Here is a 19,329-nt window from a genome sequence, read left to right as displayed (position 1 = left end):
AGGTAAGCTATTTTCATAGACCTACTGGTTATTTACCTTAATGAGAAATCTAATATCTCGCAGCAAACCATTTCTTTTTGTGTATTTTAACATTAGCATTGTGTACATGGTTGGTTAGCTAGCTAGCTAAGTAGGCTATTGCTAGTACACGAAAGAAAACTGCCTTAGCAATGCACCCGGCATGTAGCTAGATAAGTTAGCCAGCTAGATAGTTATTTATTGTACTATAGTCAGGGCTCTCAAGTCTCACGCATTGAGCGTGTGACACACGCATTTGACCGTCTTCACACGCTCACACGCCACACTTCCGATTTCACACGGCGAGAAAAAAAAATCTAGTTTATTTACCTCCGATCCATATCTATGTCGCCCTCCACTGGCGATCGATCGCGATATACAAATATATAAACCCCCACCCCGCTCAGCAACTTACATCCGCCACCCCCCCCCCCCCCCCCCCGCTCAACAACTTACGTTCGCCACACCCCCAATCCCCCCCCCCCCCCCTCCAAAACTTGAGAACCCTGCTATAGTTCATGGTATTTGGAGCTTCCAGCTACCTAAATGCATATTGTGAAATAATAAACATTTGAACATTGCACTTTACATTAGAAAACAAATTCTGTTTTGACAGGTCTTAGGGCGTACTCACACTAGGCTCTGTGAACCGTGCTCGGGCCCGCTTGAAGAGGTGGGCCAGGGCACGATTCATGTGGACTCGGGCACGGTTCGCTTCTAGTGTGAGCGCTATCCGTGCCCCTGGCCCGCTTGGTGCCTCGTCTGATTGGTTCATTTAGCTGGAACTCAAACATGACGTCAGTGATGCGATGCTCACGTTAAACAGTCATAGCGGCAAAGCGATTAGCAGACAATCGTGTTAAATTATCGATAAATCTGTGCTTGCACCGTGTTTCTGCACTCCCAAAACGACTCCAAAAATACAATAAAAAGAGAACCGTGAACTCCATAGTGTTGTGCGAGCGCGCTTTTTTCCAAATAAAGCGGCGTTGTGATGACGTAAGCGTGCTCGGGCCGGGTTGCTGAAGCCAGTGTGAGTGCAGGCCAGAGGGGGAGTGGGGAGGGGGGATAACCGGGCCCCAGCACGGAAGGAGCAAACCGTGCCTAGTTTGAGTACGCCCTTACATGGAGAGCATAGTGTTAAATATTAGAGCCTTCACTTTTAGTACTTAAGTACATATAAAGGCCAATACGTTTGTAGAGGACTGAAGAGAGGACCTCTACCTGTACTGGAGTAAAGTTTTAGCTTGAGTACCTGTACTTTAACTCAAGTAGAGGACTAAAGGGAGGACTTTTACTTTTACTGGAGTAATGTTTTATTGGGTGTCTCTACTTTAACTTAAATACGTGGTTTGTTCTTCGTCTACCACTTGTAACAGTGTAGTAACAGTTACGTTTATATATCCAAATTAAATAATGCATTAGTATTCCATTAGTACCCAACAAAGGAAGTAATGCTTACAGTTATTGTATGCAAGGATATTGTGATGACGAGAGGTTTCTTAAATCACCTCTTTTTCCTCACTATATGCATCTCGCCTGTCTGATCCACACTGCCCGTGACATTGCTCCTATCTCTGTGGCCCTCTCAGCCCAAGGATATATGTCTCCTAAATAATTGATCACCTCAGTCATTCATATTTAATCACCAAGTGCTCACAGTCATTTTATGGTGCCGCATGAAATGCTCCAGACTAGTAAACAATGGTGGAGTCTTTTCTCATGCTCTCAGTGACTTTGAATATTATCAATCAATAAACACACACACACACACACACACACACACACACACACACACACACACACACACACACACACAGGGATACACAAATATTTGCATGTGCAACCCTCAGGCAGAGGTCTGTATTGTTATTGTGTCTGAAGGTTCAATAGCTTCAGTAATGTGCACTAAGCATACCTTGATCCTTTCACAGTGTTTCTCTTTGTGTTGTTTTTCACTATTTTGCTGTGTTTCACTGTGTTTCACACTGGTTCACTGTGTTTCACACTGTTTCACTGTGTTTCACAGTGTGCTGATGGTAAATGCTGTCTCTGTTCTCTCTTCTCCAGTACTGTGTGCCCAGGGTCTGCAAGCCAAAGACAAGACGGGCTCCAGCGACCCCTACGTCACCGTGCAGGTGGGCAAGACCAAGCGGCGCACCAAGACCATCTTTGGCAACCTCAACCCCATCTGGGACGAGAAGTTCTTCTTGTGAGTTGCTCTTCACTTTCATATGGATGAATGGTCTGGAAACTCCTAGAGCTGATTGAAACCATCAAATCTGCTCTGCATGGCAAAGGAAGCTGATTTGGGTGTCAGATACCTCATGACACAGGAGACAGGAGCAGATGTAAGGTCAGCTCCTCCTTGTCCATTCAAAATGCATTAATATTTGATCAACTTTTCCAGAAACCTCTATCTTGTACCTGTGCTCTCTGGCCACTTTACCCCTGTCTACAAGCTATACCTGTCTTCCATTTAGCCAACACATTTGTATATTTATCTGAATATCCATACTGTGAGAAGTGAGCCCACGACCTCCTGCTGCTGGCCCCTCACCATACCTCACCTCACCTGTTGACTCCTCCCCATACCTACTGACCCCTCCCTATACCTGCTGGCCCCTCCCCGCATCTGCTGGCCCCTCCAAGTTCCTGCTGCCCCAAACCCACACACATAGTGTTCTGCTGTGTTTACACATCTTGTATGTGTGTGTATATATGTGTGTGTAGTGTGTGTGTGTGTGTGTGTGTGTGTGTGTGTGTGTGTGTGTGTGTGTGTGTGTGTGTAGTGTGTGTGTGTGTGTAGTGTGTGTGTGTGTGTGTGTGTGTGTGTGTGTGTGTGTGTGTGTGTGTGTGTGTGTGTGTACTTTAATAGCTTAGCAGCTCTTGCTCTTCTGTCTCATACAGTTTTTTTGTTTGCGTAAGAGAATAAATAGTTTTTATTGACTCTGGGGGCAGCATGGAGAGGAAATGTGGTATAACCTTGACAGCAGCATGTAGCAGCTTCTCTGACACCTGAAGAAAAGCCATTTCCAAAAATAGCACAGACAGATCACTTCAGATCCTTCTTTCTTTGCTCAAACAGGTGCCAGAGAGATTTATGATCCATATAAATTACCTTAAACGTCTCTGGCAGTTTAACTGGACAGCTGTATAATCACAAGGGGCCATTTCCCGATGTCCTCACCCACGAGGAGCTCGGAGTCCTAACTGGCTCATTTGTATGCTTCCAGGCCTCTGCGGTGTGCAGAGGTGGAGTGGTTCCTTTCGTCTTCCTCAGGGGAGGAACACTGCCTGTGGACCCTCCAGGCCCCTGGTGAGCGTTTGGGTGCCACATTATGGATAAGAGTTAGCATCACATGCACCTTTGTTCATATTTATTAAATCCCTGTGGTGAGACCTTGGGGTGTGGAGCAATAGGCCAGGCAGCTGCGAAACGATACATCAGTAGTGTGTGTGGGTGGGTGTGGGTGTGTGTGTGTGTGTCTGTGTGCGTGTGTGTCTGTGTGTGTCTGTCTGTCTATCTATCTATCTATCTATCTATCTATCTATCTATCTATCTATCTATCTATCTATCTATTGATCAATAGTTCAGATTGAAAAAGTAATTCAGATACCAGTGTTGGTGAAAAGTACATTCCTGGGTTGTTTCATGCAGTTTTGTGAGTTCGTAGTGTCATTATTATTGGCATTTTAATGTAACCCCTCATGAAGTGCCTAGCGCAGGCGTTTCTGTGACTCTTTAAACAAGCTTCATAGGGAAGCAGGTTCACAGCTCCAGACCCTCTGCGGAGATGTTCATTCCCTTGTTTGGAAGGGAGGGACTTAGAAGTGATTTCTGTCTCGCCGTCGGTTTCAGTGAGTATTTCATGCTAAATGTCTCATAATGCAAGCCACAAACTGCTGACGTTATGAGACTAATGATTTAATGTGGACACCTGCATCAAACAGCAGCTCAATACATGCAGGAGATTTTGTACTGTGTGAAGATTCATTTGCTGTTTCATCATAGCAGTTTCTCCAGCTGAATGGAGAACAGCAGTAACCAGTTTAAGTCGAGTAATCTGCAGTGCTTCAAAACGTGACAGAGGATAGATGGAGCTAGGAACTCACACCCTGCCCCCTCGCTCCAAGCACCCATCCGCCATCCAATCTCCACCCCATCCCCCATTGGGCCACGGTGTATTGTGGGATCCTGAACTGAGTTTAATCCAATGAGCTTACATTTGGTTTCTATAAATGACTTTCTTTCACTGTCCTTTATGTCCTTTGGTCTGTCTGTTTTTTAAGTGTCATTTGGTATTGTCCATATTGTTAGACAATGATGGTAATCCAGATCAAAAGAAAAATATAGAAAAAAAGAAAAAAGGTTTCAGCATCTGTTTTTATTCTCAGTGGATATGTCTATACTATACAAATTGACATTGTAGGTGGAAAATTGTCATTAGAATGATTTCCATGGAAACAGCATTTATTTATTTCTGTATATCCCAATCTCCTTGGAGTGCATGAGTTTAAAATTTTCTTGCTAATGTCATCAGCTATTGATTGGTATTGACTGGCTATTGATGTTTGTATACGTGGCTTGTGGTGAAGCTTTGTATGTCACATGACCCATAAAGGTTAATGCTTTATGTGCTGTTTTCCATGGGTTTAAAAGAAAGACACTCAGGGTAATTTTGTATCGATGATACTTGAGAAGGTGGACCATCTGTCACATTTGGAATGGATCACAGTTTGGTTTCAGTGGCTGCTAACCCCCACCTCAGAATATTAACATCCTCCACCTGCAGCCTGAATCTGATCTGGTTCCCTCCAGCTCATGTAGTAAGAGCCCATGTCATTATCAGACATTTATCAGACATGTCAATGAGGAAAGGTATCAGTGAGGGGCTGTAATCAGCGCATGCCACGCGCATGATGCCGTGGTAACACCAGGTGGGAAAGTGGGTTGGCACAGGGCAGATAGTGAAGCCAATCAGCCCAGTGATAACACCTGCCTGATAACACCTGCCAGTGAGGGATACTGATGTTGACGCAATGAAACAAGGTGATGTATAAAGTAAACAAGGTGTATAAAATAGACACATGAAACTAAGGGAGTGAGATGGGGGTTTAGCATGAGATGGGGGTTAGCATCAAATGCCAGTTACTTCCCCTGGCATACTTGGTTTCGTTTTCGCGTTGCATTTATCCACACTGTTTTTTAGTTACTGTTATTTTGTTTCTTTCTTCCGTCTCTCTACGGTCGAGTGTTATTTTTCACGCGTTGTATTTTCCGCGTTGTTTTCTTGTTTCTATGTACTCCGTGCCCTCACAGTTTTGGTTTCTATTCTTTTGCATGTTGACTCTTCCGCGTTGTTTTGTTTGTTTGTTCTGGATGGCTGTGTGCGTTTCCCTCTTGCTAATACATTTGACAAGTGTCAAACGTATTGCTCTTGCGAGCCGGAATTTGGGTCCACCGTTCTCTATATTATTTCATGCGGTGTGTACGTTCCCATGCTCACCGCGTTACACAAGCTTTGCACATGAGCTACACTGTGTCAAGTTCGGTCTTCCCTGGCATTCAGTAAATACCAAAATGAACCCATATTTTTGCCTTAAACGAAGACAGGACAGGTTGAATATCTCTTTCCTCCATTTGTTTTGAAATTTTTCCATGCATGGAAAATGTGTCCCAGAACCTGCTGCGTAAAGTCTCGTATAATTTTGTAATTACGTAACGCGAGACTTCACCATGACTTAGAATCAATTTTGGGACATATAAAATCGATTCTGAATCGTAGTAAATGAGAATCGATTTTCGATATGTGAATCGATTTTTTGGCACACCTCTAATGAATGCACACTGGATGAATGTGCACGCATGCACACACACACACACACACACACACACACACACACACACATATTACTTTATCGCCATTTCCCAGAGCTGTCATATTGATGGTGATGTATTGTGTGCTTGCTCTTGCTCACCGTGTGCGGTGTTTAACACGTGCAAGGCATGGACAGCTCGTATAAGTGTGAGCACAACACGATATTGTTTGTTTGCCTTGAGGCAGCTGGGGCTAGATTTCTGTCTGTGTCAGCCTTATGCTGTCACACATCTCCTGAATCTGGTACTTCCTCTTGAATGTGTGTGTGTGTGTGTGTGTGTGTGTGTGTGTGTGTGTGTGTGTGTGTGTGTGTGTGTGTGTGTGTGTGTGTGTGCACTTGATTGTATGCATCCATAAGGAGAATAATCTCCCCTATACTCTTTTCATTGCTCTTTTTTCTATAGATCCAATACGCTCTCCCTGATTCTGTCCACAATACTCTGGCCAACACTCTATAGTTGCACAAGGCAACATAAAAAGCAGTGTCAGAAGTGTCACTCATTGTTTATGATTTGTATGATCGCTTTTCTGAGTATACATTCAGAAAAGCATATTCTTTATTTGTTCATACTCTTTATGTTATTATGTTATTAGGAGCAAAGCCATATTTTCCTTTCCTTCAGTCAATTTGAAAAATTATAATATTATTATTATTACATAAATCCTAATCTTGAGTTTAAAATACTTTTAGCCACTAATGTTACCACAAACTGATGATCAACTTCTCTGTGGCACAGCCCTAACACTTAGTGTAAAGAGGAGTGCATTTTCAACACCACGGACAGAAAAATGAACAACCACAGTTGGCAATCAGGCCAATATAAATAAATACATAAATGCTGACAGCTCTAGATGTAATAACGTACTGAAAATGTTCAGCTGCAGCACAATGGGGAGATGTTTGTATTTCTAAGGCTTATGTTCATTCTGTAGAAAGTGTGGGGAGAGATGGGTATTCCCTTTGAAGCACATACTGTGGGAGACCAGCTCTCAACACTGGCTAATTTGGTAGATTTCAGAGGAGATTAAGGAAAAAGAGAAAAGCAGTGAGCTCTTTTGTCATTTTCTAGAAACATCTGTTAATGCTTTGGGGCTCTGCTCTATTCTCTTGTTTAGATCCAGATCTTAAGTGTTGATGATTGCTGAAATATTGTTACTCTTCTCACTGAGTTTGTCTATAGCCCTTTATACCCAACCCTCTATACCCAGTCCTCTATACCCAACCCTTTATACCCAACCCTCTATACCCAGTCCTCTATATCCAAGCCTCTATACCAAACCCTTTATACCCAACCCTCTATACCCAATCCTCTGTACCCAACCTTCTACCCAATCCTCTATACCCAGCCCTCTATACCTAACCCTCTAAATCCAACCCACCCTCTATACCTAGTGCCTTACTAGTGGAATTGAAATCTGGTCCTCATATCCAAATCCTCTCTTGGATTTTGTAATTACTACTAATAACATTTTGCCATCACCCCTGTCTTCTAAATAAAGTGAGTGTACAGCATCCTGCCCTTCAGAATTCTGGGTTTTTGAATGTCCATGATATATAAGTAACCAGATGAGGAACTCTGAACAATTGAAATTATATATGTACATTTTTTTTTCTGGCATGGCAGAGCATACAGTATTGAATATTATCTCTGCCCCGCCCCCATTTATTCTTACATTTGTGCTTAACCCTGAACACTCCCAAAGATCTGTCAGTGGATCCAGTCTCAGTTCTTCAGCAGCTCATTGCCTTTCATATTAGCTTTCATTCCTGTCAAAGACGTCTGTCCTCAGGTTCCCCCATCTGTGTGCTGTGTGGATACTCAATAAATGTAATTCAGAGGCAGGGAGGATGATGTCCCCATAGGGACGTTTCCTGGTTGGTTAATATGTCCAGTTCCAGAATCCTGATTTCTGAGCTCATATTTCAGTGTCTGAACGGAGCCTAGGGCAGTCTAGGGTGCCTTTCTTTTGTCTGTGCGTCCCTAGTGTGATATCTATCATTTGACATTCGGGCGCAGCCAAGGACGAGACACGGAATCCCCGCTTACGTAGCAAACGTTACGTTTAATAACAGATATTGCGCAATGGCACACGAGAACACTGAAGCACATACACACAACGTGCAGACTTTAGACAAAGACGAGCACAGGACACTGCGCGAGCGCACATTAAATAGACGAACCACATTAGCCCCACGTGATTACGAGACAAGTCACAGGTGAAACCTATTAATCACACGACATAACCCTAACCCACGGATATCCACAGACGCAGACAAAGCACGTGGACCACGTATACACACGCCCAAAAGGGAGGGGCCTGGGTCCTCAACGTGACAGACGCCCCCTCCAAGGGCACTACCCGTCCCGGGGTGCCAACAGGGCCGAGTGCCCCGAACCCACGACGACGGGCGGATCCGACGCGCTCAGTCCTGCGTCTGGGAGGTGATTGCCCTTGGCGAAGCGTCCGTCCTGAATCACCTAGCACACCCCCCCTGGGAAGATCGGGGAAAAAACGTTAGACACATTAAACGGAACGGACACGAATACACACACGGGCACATTAACACATAAAGGAACGAGAGGGAAAAAGGGGTTTGGTAAACATACGGGTAGACTTACAAACACCGGAACAAACAAACACGTAACAGGCGCCAGGCTGCGCGCCAGGAGGAGAGCCAACAGTGGAGAGAGACCGGGTGCTGCTTGTGCTGCAGGCGCTGCGGTGGGTGGTCCCACTTTTGGCCTCGCTGCAAATCCCCCATCGGGTGCAGCGCGGCTGGCGGACGCGCCCGGTGCAGCGCGGCTGGCGGACGTGCCTGGTGCAGCGCGGCTGGCGGACGCGCTCGGTGCAGCGCAACTGGCGGACGTGCCTGGCGCAGCGCGGCTGGTGTACGCGCTCGGTGCAGCGCGACTGGCAGATGCCCCGTGCGGGTCGCATGGGAGTTCCTCGTACGTGTCCATCTCCTCCTCTGTCCCCCGGCTCCACTCCATGGACTGCTCCGGGCTGCCACCCGGGGAGTAGTCCATTGCGCTCTCGCCGGAGCGATCGGAGGGTGGACTCCTCTCCACACTCCCCTTACCAGTCCCAACAGATCTCTCCGAGGGGGATGGACTGTCTTCCTGCTCCTCCTCCCCACCCTCCTCTACGGTGGAAGAGGGACCTACGGGCGGAAGGAGGTAGTCCTCCTCCTCCGACTCCTCCTCCTCATCGCAGTCGACGGAGGAAGCGTCGCTCACCGACTGGGGGTAGGCTTCCCCCTCCCCCCCACCGTAGTTGACGGTGGAGGCGTTGCATATTGACGGTGGGTAGCCCTCCTCTTCCTCCTCCTCCTCTTCGCGGTAGTCGACGGTGGGAGCAGAGCATACAGACGGCGGGTAATCCTCGTCGTCCTCCACCTCTCCCCCACCGTAGTCCACGGTGGGCACGGAGCACACCAACGGAGGGTAGTCCTCTTCCTCCTCCTCCTCCTCCTCCTCACCATCTTCTACAGGGGAGAAGGGCACACGGGCGGAGGGAGGTGATCCTCTTCCTCCGAGTCCTCCGCCCCGAACTCCTCCTCCGGGGTTGACGCGGTAGCGATGATCACGCAGGCACCCGCCCTCAGAGGCGAGAGGGCGCGGGAAGGAGAGGGGTGTAGCTCTCTCCATATCCGCAGAGCCTGCTCGCGGAAGTTCTCTGCGATCTCGGGGACGGAGGAGTCCCAAGCCATACGCAGCATATAGGCGCATAGCGGGTCCTGCTCCATTAGCTCGGGGTTGGCGGTGGCCCGGCAGCGCTGGGCCGGAGAAGAGGCACGATGGCGCCGCTTGCTGGTGCGCTGACCCTTCCTGGGACGGGCAGTATAGCCTGGCATAGTCCTGGTGTCTCAGACAGCTCGTCTTTCTTTGACGTTTGGGCGCAGCCAAGGACGAGACACGGAATCCCCGCTTACATAGCAAACGTTACGTTTAACAATAACAGATATTGCGCAATGGCGCACGAGAACACTGAAGCACATACACACAACATGCAAACTTTAGACAAAGACGAGCACAGGACACTGCGCGAGAGCACATTAAATAGACGAACCACATTAGCCCCACGTGATTACGAGACAAGTCACAGGTGAGACTTATTAATCACACGACATAACCCTAACCCACGGATATCCACAGACGCAGACAAAGCACGTGGACCACGTATACACACGCCCAAAAGGGAGGGGCCGGGGTCCTCAACGTGACATATCAGAAGGTAAAAACAGTTTAGCCAAGGTGCTCTTACAATAAATGGCTTACTAAGCATTAGAAATAAGAAGTAAATAATAAGTAGATCATAATGTTAGGTGGGAAACTTTAATTTCTTTAGTATTGTGCTTTTAGTATTTAAAATTTTTTCAAAAGTTTCACAACCTCTCATCTCCTTTATAAAGTAATTATTTGCCTTCTATCTGTTAAATATTATTTCAATAAACCGAGGCTTTGTTTTTGTCGGTTTCCTCACTCTAGTCAAAATGGTTCAGGTCAGGAGAAACTCCTCGAACCATCGCTTTACTCCTGTGGATTCCCAGAAGGTGTGATCCTGCATGGTGGCAGTCTGCTCTGGAAAGCATCATACTGCCCAGGAAAACAGATGGAACACTTCCCGCTCTTTTTTTCTACCACCACTTTTGGAACTACTGAAAATCCTTCAGTTTCCTGGGTGGATTCTAGAAGTGTTCCAGCAGTGTTCCAGCAATGTTTTAATAGCAGTGATCCAGCAGTATTTCAGCAGTGATCTAGTAGTGTTCCTTTATGACTATCTGTTGTCACACTGTGTCAGCAGCAGCAGTGTTTCATGTTGTCCTGTTGTTGTGATGTGTTCGTCCCTCGGGTGTTGGGTTTCTTAATGGACCACTCCCCACCTGAGGGATGAACAAAACAAAACAAGTTGTTTGTCTATATATGTCTTTGTACCAGTTAACTGCTTACTATTGTATCCCTAAATTTGGATTAGTTCATGGATTTTGAGTTTGTGCACTTTATCCATTATTTCCTCCCTTTTCCCTGAGACTGGCGTGATCGCTTCCTTTTTTATTTGGACTCCTCACCTGTCACATATGGGCTCTATCAGCGGTACTGAAGAAAGAGTTTGTGGCAGATCTATTCTGTTCAATTGTGGATGTTCGGCTCCTCAGGAATCATTTGCTTTACTAGTTGCACCTTTTTTTCCATTTGCATGACTCTAAGTTTAAACATCATTGCGTTAAACTGAACCTGTGTGAACTGGTCTAGTGTGTTTACAAATGCCTCGTTTGTCCTCATTTCAGAGCCTGTGACTTGTGAATCAGTGTCATTTCTGTGACCTGAATAACAGTCAGTTTTTAGTTGAGCAGAATTTAAGATGATTACTGTGTGGACTACAAATAGGTTCTTACTGAATAATCTGAATGCTTCAAATATTTGTTAGCCATATGTTAAGGTTTAAAGTTACTTGTATACATTTTATATCAAAGTTATAGATAAAAGCAAAAGCAACTTCATTTTGTGTAGGTTTTGTTTGCCATTCAGTATCTAATTGCAACACTGACTGCATCATGAAGCAAAGAGGCGGACACAAACGCTGAGAGGAGCGAGATTTATTAAAGGGCATTCCATAATCAGGGTTGAAAACATAACCAAGACTTATAGACATAATGACAATACAAGCAAACAAAAACCATAATACACTGGAGAACACGAAACACGATCGTACACAGGGCTGAACAAGCTAATACCTCAAACATTAGCAATAACATCCGACAATGAACAGCAACATAGAAGACCAAACTTAGGATATAAATAGACCATACTAAACATGAAACACCTGAATACACTAATGAGGGGAAGGAGTACAAATCATGAAGCGGGACAGAAACGCACATGGCTAACAAAAGGAGCCAGGCGTGACACAAATAGAAGCTCTGGGTCTCCTTCTGAGTCTTGGTTCCTCTCCAGGTTTCTTCCTCAGGGAGGTTTTCTCTGCCACTGTAGCCTTGGCTTGATCATTAGTGGTCTGGACCTGGATTGTTAATGTATATGATCTCTGTAAAGCTGCTTTGTGATATTATTCTCTTTTTGAGCAAATTAAATATTAATTAACCTCCTGTTTGCAGCAGGATCAGGTTAAACCTTGGATACAAATTAGGGGTCATGGGGGCAATAGGGGTCAGGGTTACTGATAGGATTAGCATTATGGTCAGGGTCAGGGGTTAGTATTAGAGAGAGGTTACTCTTAGGATTAAATCAGTCTTGACAGGAGATATCCCACTAAATTCCTGTCATCCTCAGATGAGTCACAGTAGCTGTTGACATTATGATGACTGGTGAATGTATGATGAATGTGTGATGATTGTGTGATAACTGTGATGACTGTGTGATGGATGTGTGATGAATGTGTGATAAATGTGTGATGATGTGTGATGACGTGATGAATGTGTGATGGATGTGTGATGTGGGCAGTGGGCAGAAGTGTGTGGTCCTTTTCAAATTTTCTCAGCAGGTCTACTGAGGTTGCTCATTAACTTTTTTAATGAGGTATGCTGGGATTTCAGGGGGGGATTCTGAAGGGTGAATGGCATAGATGGTGTGTTTCTGGCTTCATGTGTGTGGCCCTGTGGGTCATAATGTAATACTTACTCACCCATGGCCACGCCTGAATTCATATATTTAAATTAGTGGTGGGACTTTAACGCGTTAATTTCGATTAATTAATTACAGGGAAAATAACGAACTAAAAAAATTAACGCATTTTAACGCATTTAACGCATGAGACACTTTTGCACCGTGGAATGTTTATCAGTGCACGAGTTCCAGACATACAGAATATATGGACGCACAATAAGATGAGCATGATGGAGATGACTGAAGAGGCTACGCTGGTGGATGGGAAATTTAAATATAACAAACTTCCAAATGGAAGTACAAACAAAAATAGTGTTATTTGCACTTTATGTAGGAAGGAGTTCGCTTATCACAGGCGCACTTCCACCCTTCGTTAACACCGCAACGTAAAACATGTTGGGGCTAACGCGCAGGTCAGTAATGATAACTTAGCTGCTAAATGTATTCCTAGTACGAGCAGTGTCGCCAGTCAACACTCGACCACATGTCGGGGTTCAAATTAAGAAACAAAATGTCAAAGTCCACTTTAGACAAATTGACCAATTCACTGGCGAGATAGATTGCTGTGGACTGTAGACCGCTCTCTGTGGTCGCGAAGGTTCGCGCGAGGTGGGCGGAGTCGCGCGCTATGGTCACTCGTGAAAGTATAATCCAGGCTTTACAAGAAGCGCTGCAAATTGCGTCAGCTGATGCAAGTTACGAACTGTCCAGAAAGACAATGTCGAAGAAAATCCAGCAGCTGTATGATGAGGAAAGGGAAGCAAAACAGGTTATTGTGAAGAGCAACACAAATGTGGTTCTGACTGGGGATCACTGGACCTCTGTTAGCAACAAGAATTATCTTGGTGTGACAGTTCATATTATAGATGATGAATGGAAGATCCAGTCATTTGCTTTGAACATGCAGAAGACCACTTCTAGGCATTATGGAGATGCCTGTGTAGAGGACTTTATGGCTGTGGCAGAGGCCTGGGAAATTTTAAAAAATCTAAAATGGTATTAAAAACATCTGATTTACTTCTTATTCTTCCAATATCCTGAGCAAAACTCCCAAAAAAAAAATGTTTGGTCAGAATTTCCAGTGTTCTGAAAACTTTGCTCTGTTTTCTGCACTCATCTATTGGTCTGTGTAGTAGACTGGTGGAAAAATAAACAAGATGTTGAAGTTTATGCTTATGTTCATTGATTCATTCATCATTCAAACTTAAATTAATATTTCCCATGTTAAATACTGAAATGCGATTAAAATGCGATTAATTTTGATTAATTAATTACAAAGCTTCGAATTAATTCGATTAATTCTTTTAATCGCGTCCCACCCCTAATTTAAATGTGATTCAGCAAACCTGAAAATGAAAGTTATGAACACATTAAGCAGAATGATCAGTAAAAAAAATATGTATAACTGTGTTGTAAATGTTATTCTGTGTAGTTATATGGTGTGTAAATGTTTTTTTTTTATTTATAGCCATGTGTTAATGGTCTGTTGACCATTGGTACCCATCTTGGGTAAATGATGATTCTGTTTGACTATTTTAATGACTGACTACCAGTTTCCTTTGGAAACAGAGTCTGTGTGTAACCACATGAGTGTACCTAGCGTTTGAGATTCAGTGGAGAATTTGACCTTTACAGACATTCAGAAAAGGGCTTGCAGTGTGCCATATATGTGCGTCCAAACAGTGTGTGTGCGCGCGTGTGTATATGTATGTGTGTGTTTGTGTATGTGTGTATGGGCAGGTGTATATTCATGTTTTCACACACTCGCTATTCTTTCTGCATTCCAGTGAATGCCACAATGCCACAGACCGCATTAAGGTGCGTGTGTGGGATGAGGATGATGACATCAAGTCCCGTGTCAAGCAGCACTTCAAGAAGGAGTCTGATGACTTCCTGGGCCAAACCATAATTGAGGTCCGCATGCTGAGTGGGGAGATGGACGTGTGGTACAACCTCGGTAAGTCTCCACCCCCACATGTGTCACACACTGAATGAATGAATGAATGAATGAATGAATGTTCAACTTATATAGATACTCAAGGTCGCTTTACAATTTTAACACAGGTACAACTCTTACACTACCATTGACACACCGGCGAGAAGCAGCAGCCAATTGCACACAGCGTACTCTCTACTGGGATCCACAGCCCCCTGGGGGACTGAATGGGGTGCAGGAAGGGGAAAGAGGACAGACCCTAGTGACAGAGCACCATCCACCACTGGGCACTGCTACAGGCTCCAGTTTACACATGTTAATAGACCACTTTGACCTGTAGACATCTAGCCACTCCCCTTTTCTGGGTGCAAAAATGTGGTGTGACACAAGCAAAAAACATAACCAGGCAAAATTCAGAAACATTTCAGTAGATGTTCAGGCAAGGTAAGCTGGACGCAAGTGCAGATTCTAAAGCAGTTTATTAGCAAAACAACTACAGAAATTATACATACATAAAACAAAGCCAAACCAAACATTAACCAAATACACCAACGCTGAAGGCAAACACTAATATACTGAACAGGGGAGACATAACTGCTAACAATATAGACATGAAACTGTGACGTGGGTATTGTGACGTACTCACCGCATGTGTAAACTGAGAGAGAGGCGGACCCAAGTGCCGGCTGACACACTAAGCAGCGGCAGAATAAGTCAGCGCGAGAGTAAAGCAAACACACGCCCAGTGGCAAAAACACCAACACAAAACGACACGTAAAACTCAATGCGTAAAATGAAACTCGACCGTGAACGCTCGGGAGAAAATAGAACACAAAACAACGTTGAAAAATGAAACCAAGGATGCCAGGGGGAGGCAGGCAGCAGGTAAATGCAACAAACAAAACCCTTCCCAAAATAAATGTATAATGGATAGGAAGTAAAACAGATGGAGGAAAACTTAAGATGGGCCAGGGAACGGTGCAGGAGATAGAGAGAGACACCTTGTAACCAGAGGCAACGGTAGAGAAGGCAGGGAAAGGCTGATAGCGTACCGGCATGACCAAAATGAATCAGCAGTGATCCGTCATAACAAACTTTCTTAAATAACCAAAACGACAGGTGTGACGGATCACCGCTGATTGCGCTTATTTTGTCTGGTGCTGACTCGAGAGCCTCCAGTGGTGGCAGGAGGAGCAGCATCAGAGCCAGTCCAGACAGAAACTGGTGTAGTCATGGTCTGGTGGTAGGGAACTGGTCTTGTGACCGGAGGGTCATGGGTTCGATTCCCAGGCCTGAGGCCATGACTGAGGTGCGTGCGTGTGTGCATGCATGCGTATGTGTGCGTTTAACGTTTGAGCGTCTGGTATTAGATGTCAACCAACGCAGCTATTAACTGTCAATCACCATATTGCCACACCCCTTTAAATAACACTTAATAACTTCTATAAAATCTGTTTATCGTAGAGAAAAACACTGGGAGAGATACTAACGCAATGGGGTCTTATAGATTTGACAAAATATAATTGCTCAAAAAACTTATTTTACGTGTAATAAAAATTAAAAGTTTCTCGTCCGGCCCGTTCACTTACATGGGAATGGGCGGGGTTAAAAGTTGTACTGCAGCCAGCCACTAGAGGGCAGCTGACTCACGGAGGCTTCACTTTTCACTCGTGTCGTCCAGTCCACTTATATATACGGTCTCTGGTTCTGACACACTACACAGAGGTGGGGCGTGTCTGCTCTGACACTGCATAGAGGCGGGGCGTGTCTGCTCTGACACACTGCTGACACTACACAGAGGTGGGGTGTGTCTGCTCTGACAGTGCATAGAGGCATGGCGTGTCTGCTCTGACACACTGCACAGAGGTGGGGCGTGTCTGCTCTGATACTTCATAGAGGCGGGGCATGTCTGCTCTGACACACTGCACAGAGGCAGGGTGTGTCTGCTCTGACACTACACAGCCCACGGCAGAGCAAGTTGGGGCGTGTCTGCTTTGACACTAGCGACCTTCAGCCTCAGGCTTCTAAATCGGTTGAATCAGGTGTGATAGAATACCTTGGGGAAAACTACTAGGCATTCCCCCAATGGCAGAAGATGGAGGAATGTGTGTTCAGAAAATTAATTTTCATGAGGTGTGTTGGCTCTGCATTTACTGGCTGCGTGGTTCATTATGTAAATTAACAGTACTTTACTTCTTAAAAAAGAACATTACTTCTTCATAACAGGATATGTTCTGCTTGAAGGTTGTCAGGTTTGTTTCTTCAAATGAGTTTGTTCCAGTCAGCTGGAGGTTCCATGTCCTGACACTTCACCCATCACTCCAGCAGCAGGCTGGGCCAGTCATGTAGAAATAACCCCACACATTTGTAAAATAGCATCTACACCAAACAAGGAAGCAGCACATGGAGATGACCGCTGTGTGCAGGAGATTTTGACAGGCACAAAATAAACAAAATTAAATATTTAAATGTTAAATTTAGGCATGGAGCGGGTTGCAGCTGTGGATAACATCTCAAATACTGCAGTTCGCTAATTGGCAGGTTTCCTGAGCTCCCAGAATATAAATAAAGGGGAGGGGGCTCTTACAGGGAGGTACTCTCGTGTTGTAGTAGGGCTGGTCATACAGGATCTGATCCAGGACTTGTGAGAGATGGTCAGTGTGTGAGTGTATGCATGGCTCAAGGAGATTCAGGGTTTGTAAATTTACTTTTGTCTTTGTCTTTCTCTTTTTTTTTTTACTTTTTTTTAACAAAAGTATATTTATTGGCATTTTCTAATTACACAACAAACTTAACACGAATATAAGAAAAAGAGAAAAAAAGAAAAAGAGAAAAAAAAATTTAAATAAAAGAGGAAAATCCAAAGCCCAACCCCCTTCCCTTAAACCCCCTAGTCATGTCTCTTCCATGCATATATAGATGATAAATGAATATCAGTGCTGTATCATATAAACAAATATCTGAAAAGAGGCAGAGGGCAAAGGGAAAATATAAGTAAATGCAAATAAATAACAGCAGAATTTATATAATTCTGCTATATATATATATATATATATATATATATATATATATATATATATATATATATATATGTTCGCTTGACAGGACAGCTGCCGCTGTAGACGGGGCGACCAGTAGGCAGCCCGCCGTACCGTGACAGACTATACAGAAAAATAATTCAGTGAAAAAGTTCTTCGAAACTGCAGCCAAATTTTCAGCGACTGTTTTACAATTGGGTTTGATGAGTAATCAGGTAAAGATTTTGGTAAGGGTAATTTTGCGTAAAGTAATGCCTTTAGTGAGGTGGAACAAGATGATTCCTCCAAATGTACCCATTTAGGGGGTGCATTAGTTCTTGCTGTATTGAACCAGAATAACATGGCCCTGATGTTTGAAGCCCAGTAATAGTACCAAAAGTTAGGTAATGATAAACCACCTTGGGTACGGTGACGCTGTAATATATTTCTGCAAATTCTGGGACTTTTGTTATTCCAGATAAATCCTGACAGCTGTTTGTCTAATTGCATAAAAAAGGTTTTGGATATGAAAATTGGGAGACACTGAAATATGTACAGTTGTGATCAAATTTATTCAACCCCCACTGAAATAAAGTGTTTTGGCCAGTTTGACATTGATTTTGATCATTTCAGTCATCTTATTTACAATTATATCAAAGAGGCACTTATAAATTAGACAAACATAACATAATATTTATGATGGAATAACCACAAATGTCTTTACTGTGCTCACATCATTATCAGTTTTATTCAACCCCCTAGTGACATTATTTTTTAGTACTTAGTACAACATCCTTTTCCAGTTATGACAGCTTTCAAGCGTGAAGCATAGCTTGACACAAGTGTCTTGCAGCGACCTATGGGTATCTTAGCCCATTCTTCATGGGCAAAAGCCTCCAGTTCAGTCACATTCTTAGGCTTGCGCACTGCAACTGCCTTCTTTAGGTCCCACCAGAGGTTCTCAATTGGATTTAAGTCTGGTGATTGCGATGGCCACTCTAGAATGTTCCAGCCTTTCATGTTCAACCATGCTCTAGTGGACTTGGATGTGTGCTTCGGATCATTGTCCTGTTGGAAGGTCCAACGTCTCCCAAGCCGCAGGTTTGTGACTGACTCCATCACATTTTCCTCCAAGATCTCCTGGTACTGAAGGGAATTCATGGTACCCTGCACACGTTGAAGCTCTCCTGTACCATTAGAAGCAAAACAGCCCCAAAGCATAATTGACCCCCCGCCATGCTTCACAGTAGGCAAGGTGTTCTTTTGTTCATAAGCCTGGTTCTTCCTTCTCCAAACATAGCGCTGGTCCATTGTCCCAAACAGTTCTAATTTAGTTTCCAAAACCTGTTCCAAAACCTTTGTGGCTTGTCCACATGACTTTTGGCATACTGCAGTCGACTTTTCTTGTTCTTTGGAGTCTGCAAGGGGGTGCGTCTGGGCGTTCTGGCATGGAGGTCTTCGTTATGCAGTGCGCGCCTTATTGTCTGAGCTGAAACTTCAGTGCCCACATCTGACAGGTCTTTTTTCAGTTCCTTAGCAGTCACGCGGGGATTTTTCTCCACATTACGCTTCAGGTAGCGCACAGCAGTCGCGGTCAGGATCTTCTTTCTGCCACGACCAGGTAACGTTTCCACTGTGCCCTTTAACTTGAACTTGCGAATGATACTTCCGATAGTGTCTCTTGGAATATTTAACAACTTCGCAATCTTTTTATATCCATTGCCATTCTTGTGAAGAGCAATAACCTCTTCTCTTGTCTTCTGGGACCATTCTCTTGCCTTCACCATGCTTGGAAACACACCAGTAGATGTCTAGAAGGAGCTGAGTATCACAGTCCTTTTAAATCTGCCTAA

At 44.4% G+C, this 19,329-nt stretch overlaps 1 protein-coding gene across 6 annotated transcripts in view; it reads left to right on the top strand.

The window, feature by feature from the left end:
* Nucleotides 1-19,329, top strand: part of unc13c (unc-13 homolog C (C. elegans)) — a 188,622-nt gene that overhangs the window by 37,396 nt on the left and 131,897 nt on the right. For all 6 annotated transcript variants that reach the window (XR_013127095.1, XM_076995311.1, XM_076995309.1 and 3 more), the window contains exons 9-10: nt 2,089-2,230; nt 14,311-14,480. Coding sequence is in view for 5 of the 6 variants with exons in the window: in XM_076995311.1 (XP_076851426.1) it covers nt 2,089-2,230; nt 14,311-14,480 (312 nt within the window). In the remaining variant the exon portion in view is untranslated. The remainder of the gene's footprint in view (nt 1-2,088; nt 2,231-14,310; nt 14,481-19,329) is intronic.

Source organism: Brachyhypopomus gauderio, chromosome 2, assembly GCF_052324685.1.
Source record: "Brachyhypopomus gauderio isolate BG-103 chromosome 2, BGAUD_0.2, whole genome shotgun sequence".
NCBI lineage: Eukaryota > Metazoa > Chordata > Actinopteri > Gymnotiformes > Hypopomidae > Brachyhypopomus > Brachyhypopomus gauderio.
Note: the sequence above shows the minus strand (reverse complement) of the source record. Positions and strands in the feature narration are given on the sequence as shown.